The sequence below is a fragment of the Bison bison genome, unplaced genomic scaffold (genome assembly GCF_000754665.1).
Source record: "Bison bison bison isolate TAMUID 2011002044 unplaced genomic scaffold, Bison_UMD1.0 scf7180017864471, whole genome shotgun sequence".
NCBI lineage: Eukaryota > Metazoa > Chordata > Mammalia > Artiodactyla > Bovidae > Bison > Bison bison.
Window position 1 is genome coordinate 25,557,396 of NW_011495032.1, and position 8,758 is coordinate 25,566,153.

Consider the following 8,758-nt stretch of genomic DNA (forward strand, 5'->3'; position numbering starts at 1 on the left):
TTTGGCCACCTCATGCGAAGAGTTGACTTATTGGAAAAGACTCTGATGCTGGGAGGGATTGGGGGCAGGAGGAGAAGGGGACGACAGAGGATGAGATGGCTGGATGGCATCACTGACTCGATGGACTTGAGTCTCAGTGAACTCCGGGAGTTGGTGATGGACAGGGAGGCCTGGTGTGCTGCGATTCATGGGGTCTCAAAGAGTCGGACATGACTGAACGACTGATCTGATCTGATCTGATCGACTAAATTCTTTTACAGATTGGAAATTTTAAAAGGCTAGTTCCTTTTTCTATTTCTAGTTGTTATAAGACTTTTAATGTGGCTGCTATGTTTCACCAGTAACTGTTGTAAATTTTTTTGCACAATTCAAAAGAAAAAATCCTTTCAGTTGGTGAGCATTTAAATTATTGGCTAGACTTCCCTTTCAAGCTTATTCCAATTCTGGTGGTGTATTTTTAATATACAAATGAAAAGCAAAGTATTGTTTATCATTGTTTTTGCAATTGTGCCTTTTCCATTTGCCCATGTTGTAATATGCCATTAACTTCTTTTTAATGGTAGACGAATCTTTAGTACTGTGGAAAAGAGCAGACAGAAATATAAACCAGCTTCTCTCACAGTGGAGTTCGTCCCTTTCTTTTATCGTAAGTAACAGCTCTAATTTCTCTTGCTTTGATTCTGATGTTACTCTGATCATTCCTTATTCTTATTCTGATTCTGACCTTGTTTCAGCTTGTGTATTTATAAGATAAAGATTCTAAGAACCTGTTACTAGAGAAGTTGATTGTTATTTTGCTGTCATTATTCCTCTTGGTTTTATTTAATTTACTGTTCTCTGAGTGTTTTTCTTTTGAGAAGAGCTGAATGTTTTAAAGACAATAGTATATTTTGGAACTTCAGAACTTTTACTGAAAATAATCTTGAGAGAATTGGTTCCTATTTGTATGATCTATATGGACTCTAGTTTTCTTTCTTTAAAAAAATGATTATGCTGTATTTCAAGAATATAGAACATTTTGCAGAATGTAATAGCAACCTCCTGTGTTTCCCACTCAAATTTGTCAGATTTTAACATTTTGCCATTTTACCACATTTTTGTTCACCTTTTCCCCCTCTAAGAAATAAGACAGAAATAGTCCCTTGTAGGGCAATTGATCCTGCCCAAAATGTCTTCCCTCATGGCACAGACAGTAAAGAGTCTGCCTACAATGCAAGAGACCCAGGTTCGATCCCTGGGTTGGGGAGATCCCCTGGAGAAGGAAACGGCAACCCACTCCAGTATTCTTCCTGGAAAATCCCATGGTTGCAGGAGTCTGGTGGGCTTCAGTGCATGGGGTTGCAGACTCAGGCGCAACTGAGCAGATAACACAACATGTACATAAAGACATTTGGTTCTATGCAGTTGGAAAGAGTCAGACATGACTTAGTGACTAAACAACAGCAAAATGTCCATAAGACATTTGGCTATGCCAAGAGGTCCTTGAAATTTAGTCCTATCCAAAATGAGCATATTTGGTTCGTGCTGAATAGTTTTGGGTAGGACCAAATATCAAGGAGCTTTTGGCATGGACCAAATATCTTATGGACATTTTGCACCGGACCAAAGGTCTGCTTATCAATTAGTTCTTTGATTGCTTGGTGAAGATGAATGCAATACTTTGCTTGACCACCAGTAGTGATACTGGTTTTAGCTAGATAAGCAAGCTCATGTGTCCACACCGGGAAAGCCAGCATTCCAGTGAAACAGTGTAGGCATTTCTTTTCAGAAGGAGATCTCACAACATTACTAGGGCTTTTCTTGGATTTTCCAAGTCAGGATATGAAACCAAACTGATGGGTGTGTGAGCCACCCTGGCTTTGAAGTGCAGTATCCCATAGAAGACATTTATACCATTATACCCGTGAACGTAACTTCTAAATCCTAGGAAAGGAAATGCCTAAATTATAATTTACACTGAAATCAGGGAAGCCCAGGGTTATAAGTTCCCATCAGGTTATTTATAGTCATCATAATCTTTCTAGTCCAGATCAAGGGGTATTTTTACCATGAACAGTGTTGCCTGGTAACACGTTTGTCACGCATTGACTATCTACATTTGTCGTATTTCCAGTGATTGAATTCTTGGTGCATTTTCTAATAGAGAAGGAAGAAGAGTTTTTCTTACCCTGCATAGAGTGAATATCTTATTTTTCAATACTTTTTCATTTAATATTTTTGCACTCATTGATGATACTTGCAGTTATTTCATTCAGGGTTGCAATATTATCTTCAGATTCCATTCTTATACTTCCATAAGTTGTTATATTCTGTAAAAAGAATTTTCCCTCATCCATTGGAGATAAATTACAATTATTCCTGAAAAGGCTGCATAAAGTACTTAAATCTTTCTCTTTTACTGTTTTCAAAATGAGTTCAAATAATACTTAAGTGGGACAAAGGTTTTATTTCTCCCTTTTTTATGTATCACTGTGGACTCAGTCTTTTATTTACTCAGCATTTTAGAATCAGTTATAGGGTTTTTTTTTAAATACTTATTTTTATTTCTTTGGATGTTCCGGGTCTTAGTTGCAGCACGTGGGATCTTTGACTTTTGTTGCACACCCAGGATCTTAGTTGCACCATGTAAAATCTAGTTTCTGACCCCAGATTTGAACTCTGGGCTACCTGCATTGGGAATGCAGAGTCTTAGTTACAGGACCACCAAGGAAGTCCCTCAGTTGTAGTTTTTGATGGTAAAATTATTCTAAACTTGATCACTGAGAATATTTTCTCCTAGAATGTTTATCTTTTCATTTGAGTCTTTTGAAACATAGAAATTTTAAATCTGAGTGGAATCTAATTTATAAAATTTTTCTGATGATCTGTGGTTTTTGTGTCTTCCCAAAGAAATCTTGCTAATTACCTCAAGGTCATGAAGATTTTCTCCTATGTTTTCTTCTATTAGGTCAGTTACCTGTTTTAAGTCGGTATTTTGTATCTAGCCTAAGGTTTCTCATTATTGTTCCAGCAATATTTGTTGAAGAAACTGTTCTTTTCTTCTTTTGAATTACCTTGGCACATTTGTCAGAAATTGGTTGACAGTAAAACATGGGTTGACTTCTGGCTTCTCCTTTTTGTTCCGTGTGCCTGCCTTTATGCTGTTTCTACACTGTACTGATTATTGTGAGTTGATACCAAGTCTTGAAGTCATTAAAACCTCCAGCTTTATTCTTCTCTCTCAAGGTGTTTCTGCTATTCTGGTTCCTTTGCATTTTAATATATGTTTTAGAATCTGTTTTTCAGTATTGTTACAAAAAAGCTTGCTGGGATTTTGATTGAGATTGTATTGAATCTCTGGGACTATTTGAGGAGAATTGCCACTTTAAGAATATTTAGACTTCCAACTCATGAGTCTGATGTATCTCATCAATTATTTGTATGTTACTTATTTTTTCAGTCAATTTTACATAGTTTTCAGCATGTAGATTGTGCACGTATTTGGTTAATTTATCCCAAAATATCTATCTCAAGTGTAGATGTACAGTCTGTAAAATAAACTATTGCAGATTTTTTAAAAAGTCGTATTTTCATGTCTCTTTCTATCCATGGTAATATTCTTTGCCTTGCCTTGATAATATTTCTTGCCTGTTTTGTCAGTGTCAGTATATTGCTGACACTCCAACAGTCTTATGATTAGAATTTACATAGTGTATCTTTTTTTACACCCTCTCTCTGTGTTTCCTGGCTGAATAGAACTCTGTCATGTGTGTGAAATCTCACAATTCGGTTTACAACCTCTTGTAGGTTTTTGGCTGTCTGGTGGGATTTCATGGTTTAAATTAGGATTGGTACTTGGACTCAAAATGAGCCCTTTGCATATTTCTGGATTGCTTTTTCTGTATAGCTTCCTTCATTTTAGTACTGCTTTATGAATTCCGGTTTCCTAGGCCTCCCCCAACTTGTAATCTGTCTCCTATCTCTGGAAATAGCCATGTTCTTTTAGGCTTCCCCCTTTCTGTACATTTGTTCAGAAAATGTCTATAAACCGGAAACTGAGGTGATCCTTGAGTTCACTTTCAATTTCTAGAACCAAAAAAATCTCTAAAACCTATTTTGCCAAATTTTGTAGTAATTTATAGCAGGAAACCTTGTATAGTGAAATTATTCCAACATAGCTGAGATGTCTTAATGTTTTAAATTTATCAATACCTTTTAACTGAAAATTGTTTCTTTTTGAATGTTTTTTGTGTCTAAAATTGGAAATCATTCTCGTGTTATAATCTTCTTTGTGTATAGTGATGTATGTGAAAGGATATTTATTACTGGATTGTTAGCAGTATCAAAAGAAAGTGAAAAAGCATAAATGTTTATCAGTAGAGAACTAGTTAAGTAAATTAAGGTATGTCATTGTAGTGGAATGCTCTCTAGTCATAAAAATGAATAAGGCAGATGTATATGTTAAGATTGATGGTTTCTCTTTTTTTCCTATGAAAAATGCATATTAACCTTGCTTTTTAATAAATTTCAGCCTTTCACAAATAATTTTTAATATTTCCATTCAAACATTCCTTAGAAATCAATCAGTTGAAAGAAATCTTATGTGGTTATTTGAGAAATCTTATGTAGTTATTTGTGTATTGTATTCACAGAGTGTTTTCAAGAAAGTGAACATCTCAAGGAGAGTCTTAAGTGTTGCTTATTGCATCTCTTTGGAGCCATAGTAGCTGGTGGGCAGGTGAGGAACATGTTGAAAGTTAATCTGTAAAATGATGGTAAATACTACAAACAGTTTGCCATGGGTTATTTAATGAAGTCTTTGTCTTTTTGCAATTTAATGAACAAATATTTTTCTGAAGTTAAATCTTGTTTAAAACTAATTTACTTAGTTTTATTTATGAATTTCAAAAAAAACTCAAGAAATAATATTAGCATTAACTATAAAAGTACTGCATAAATAGTTAGATTTAACAGTTTTGGGTATATGAAGTTCTTAGCTGTATTGACTTTCAGCTTCCAGTTTTTGCTTTAGAATATAGAGGATAGTCATCTCTGATAGTTCACTTGATGAAATCAGACTTTCATTTCCTAGGACATATGAATTTAGTCACTTTTCTGTCTACTTATAATTATTAAGTGCATACATACATGGTTTATATTCATTTTTTCAACCACTCAACTTTTTAAAATTATTTACAGTAAAGAAGTTTGAGTAATGTTTATTTTTTTCAGTTGAATGTCTTAACAGCTGTGGTAAACTCTGAGTCTAACTGCTAGTTGAAAACAGGTTATAGTTCAGAAGGAACATTCTACTTGTTTTATTTAACCACAAATTTAGATCAGAGGTTTCTGACACATTTTGTACCACATACCCTTTTGGCAGTCTGATATAGCCTCTTGTCAGAATGTTTTCACATACCTGAAAGAAAATACACACCATCACAAAGGAAACTATACTGAAATGCAGTTACTAAAATATTAATAAAACAAGTCTGTTACATAGTAATGGGCTTCTTTATAACATATCAAATTAAAAAATACAGCAGCAAGTCTAGTGACTAATGTAATTTCAAAGAAGAGATGAGCATAATTGATGTTTAAAGATACTGTAACTGTAATACATGAAAATTATATGATTTCTACTGATGACAAAATCATGGGTATTGCTAATAATACTGTTTGGATTTCCTAGTGGGTCACCTTGCCCTCTCCTCTTCACTCTCGTAGAAGATAAAGAGTCTCCGTTGTGAGAGGAACGGTGACCAGAATCTTATTTTTCACTTTCTCTGCTTTTTTACTTTCCTTTATTAGCTAATATCCGTCTTTTGCTTCAGTTCCTCCCCATTTCCATCATTTCTCCACTACTAAGAATTAGTAAGTGTACAGGAACAAAATTGGAAATGGCATTCTTTTTGACTAGTGGAGAAGTTGGTTGGAGCCCATACCCTTTTTGAACAAATCCAGACTTGTTAATGCCTCCGGGTAATTGAACCTTAAGAGACTTCCAGTAATTAAAACTCACATGGAAATCAAATGGATATTTAAAGGCCAGTTTATTATTTTATATACTGAAAATAACTCAAAATCCTATAATTGGATCATAGCTATAATTACAACTATATTGAAATCATAAGACTGTTGAATATAGCCTCAGTACAAGGGTATTTAGATAAATTGAGGATCTAAAAGACATAATAATACCTTTATCATAAGAAGTTGAAGATTTAAAGTCCAATGATTGGTCTCCCTTTCCTCAGCATCTTGCCTGGCTTCCTGCAAGCATATTTATGCTGTTTCATGCTATGTTAAGAGCAAGGGCTCTGGAGCCAGAGTTAATTCTACGTCATTTCTAACTATTTGTATGACCTTGGATAAACTATTTATGTGTGTTTTAGTTTCTTTATTTATAATGTGTAAATAACAACACACAAGGACCAAATGACTCATTGTATATGTAAAATACTTAACAAAGTGCTTGTGATTATAAGCACGAAGTATATCATGGGTGTATCAGATTTATAACTCCTTAAAAGTGAAAGTGAAAGTCATTCAGTCCTGTCCCAACTCTTTGCCACCCCATGGACTGTAGCCCCCCAGGCTCCTCTGTCCATGGGGATTCTCCAGGCAAGGATACTGGAGTGGGTTGCCATGCCCTATAGCAGTAAGTAGTAAAGTTCTAACAGCTTTAATTAGAAGTTTACCTTTTTCTCTCATTAAAAAGAAAAAAGCAGTAAACAGTCCAGAATGAATTTGGTGGCTTTAGGAGATCTTCGGGGACTTGGGTTCCTTTTTAATGTCAATATGTTATCCTTACTGTTATGTCTTTTGCTACAAAATAGCTTCTGGAGTTCTGGCCATCGTGTCTGCGCTTTGGACACAAAGATAGGGGGTTAGTGAAGGAGGAGACAAATGGCAGGTGCCAATTACCTTTGAAGGAGATATTGAAAAGCTGACAGCATCTCATTTGCAAAACTCCATCAGATAGCTGCACAGTTGCAAAAGGTGAAAAGGCCAAGAGCCAAGGATCCTTCCCTCTTTTATTTGTTAAAGTGATATCCTCTTCCTGGTCTACTGGCATGTATTCGTGACCAAGGACTACCCCTAGCTACAAGGGAGGGTGATGAGGAAGTTTTCTATATGAGCAGATTACTCTCTGAATAAAATTAGAATTCTATTAGTAGTGAAGAAAAGACTTAATATGTGTAATACACCAGCAGTGTCTGTCAGAGTATCCATGTAAAAAATTTGTAATGTTGGTTTTTAAAGAAAAAACTGTCTGCAGATTTATTAAAGTCTCTTTGTTTTTGCAAATGTATAGCACTTCAGTTAGGTTTGGATTTCACTTTCTTTTTTTTTGTCTCTCATGTTTCAGAAGAATGCTTTGCAAGCAATTTCTCCAGCCACCATGGAAGTTCTTATGAGAGTTTTGGCTGACTGTGATTCTTGGGAGGATGGAAATCCTGAAGAAGTGGGTAGGAAGGTAGAACTTACTCTGAAGTGCCTTACAGAAGTAGTGCATATCCTTCTCACTAGTAGCTCCGATCAGCGTCAGGTGGAAACCAGCACTATTCTGGAGAACTATTTTAAATTGCTAAATTCAGATCATTCAGCTTTACCTAATCAAAGGAGGTCCAGACAGTGGGAAAACCGGTTCATAGCTCTTCAGATCAAAATGCTGAGTGAGTATTAGATGAAGTTTATTCTGTTTGGTTTTCTTTGAATCTACTTGTTTTACATTTATATTCTCCATTTTCATTTAGAATTCATGACCATTGTATAGAAAATAGTGAATGTTTAATTCAGACTTTGTGTGACTGTTTATAGATTTTGACTTTAAAATAATGTGGAATTGATTTGTCTTTCACGTATTTGCTTTAGCAGTGACAAAATTGAGCCGTTATATTCTCTTTTGAAAGTTGTAATCCTCTCAAAGTATCAGCGTTAAAAAAAAAGAAAATCAACTGTGATTTTGAAATTTTAGAAGTAAATTTTCAGGAAGTGCCATTTGTAAATTTCTAACCTACAGCAAAGGGTCATATGTAATCAGTTTTGTATGTGCTTCTCTAAGATCTCTATGGCCATTGCTTCAGCATGGCCCTCCTCTTGAGAGTTTCTGGTTTCTTGTTTTGTTTTGATTCCTCAGATCCTCTGTGTGTGTGTCTTGCTTTTCTTTCTCTTTCTTTGTGTTGGTTGTTCTGTGTCCCTCTGTGCTTCTCTCTCCCCCTCCATTGCTTCCTCACCCAATTTCTTTCCCTCTCCTTCTCTCTGCTCCCTGCAGACTCCTTAACCAATATATGTGGTTTCTTTTTGTATTCTTATTAGATGAATAGGTATACTAATATTATTAACTGAGAGTTCTTTTTTATGGAAATAAAATATTTTCATTATAGCTAAACTAGAAAATTCAGAGAAGTTAAAAGGAAAAGGTTTTTATATGCTGCCATCTGACGTAACCAACACTAATGGTTTGTTGTATAACTCTAGAGACTTTAAAAATTGTGTGGGTATGTGTGGTGTCCAATTTAAAAAATACTGGACATCAAAATTTTAGTGAAACTTAATGATTCATTACAATAGTGTTTTGTATATAGATTCACCTTATATAGTTTGTATTCTATGTTATAAAATATAGTGTTTTAAAATTATAAATTTCAAGTTTATAAGGAAATTTGAGTCTCTATTGAATGGACTTCTTTTTTGTTACGAACTTTCATATTACCTATGTCAAATTCCCCTTGATTTCCAAGTGAGGACATTGTTTTTGGTAGGAAATAGGACC

The 8,758-nt window shown here is 34.9% G+C and overlaps 1 protein-coding gene across 8 annotated transcripts in view; it reads left to right on the plus strand.

The window, feature by feature from the left end:
- The window catches only part of NBEAL1 (neurobeachin-like 1), a 157,066-nt gene that overhangs the window by 43,833 nt on the left and 104,475 nt on the right, over positions 1-8,758 (plus strand). For all 8 annotated transcript variants that reach the window (XM_010861006.1, XM_010861007.1, XM_010861003.1 and 5 more), the window contains 3 exons: positions 564-646; positions 4,632-4,717; positions 7,352-7,658. In XM_010861006.1, coding sequence (XP_010859308.1) covers positions 564-646; positions 4,632-4,717; positions 7,352-7,658 — 476 coding nt within the window. The remainder of the gene's footprint in view (positions 1-563; positions 647-4,631; positions 4,718-7,351; positions 7,659-8,758) is intronic.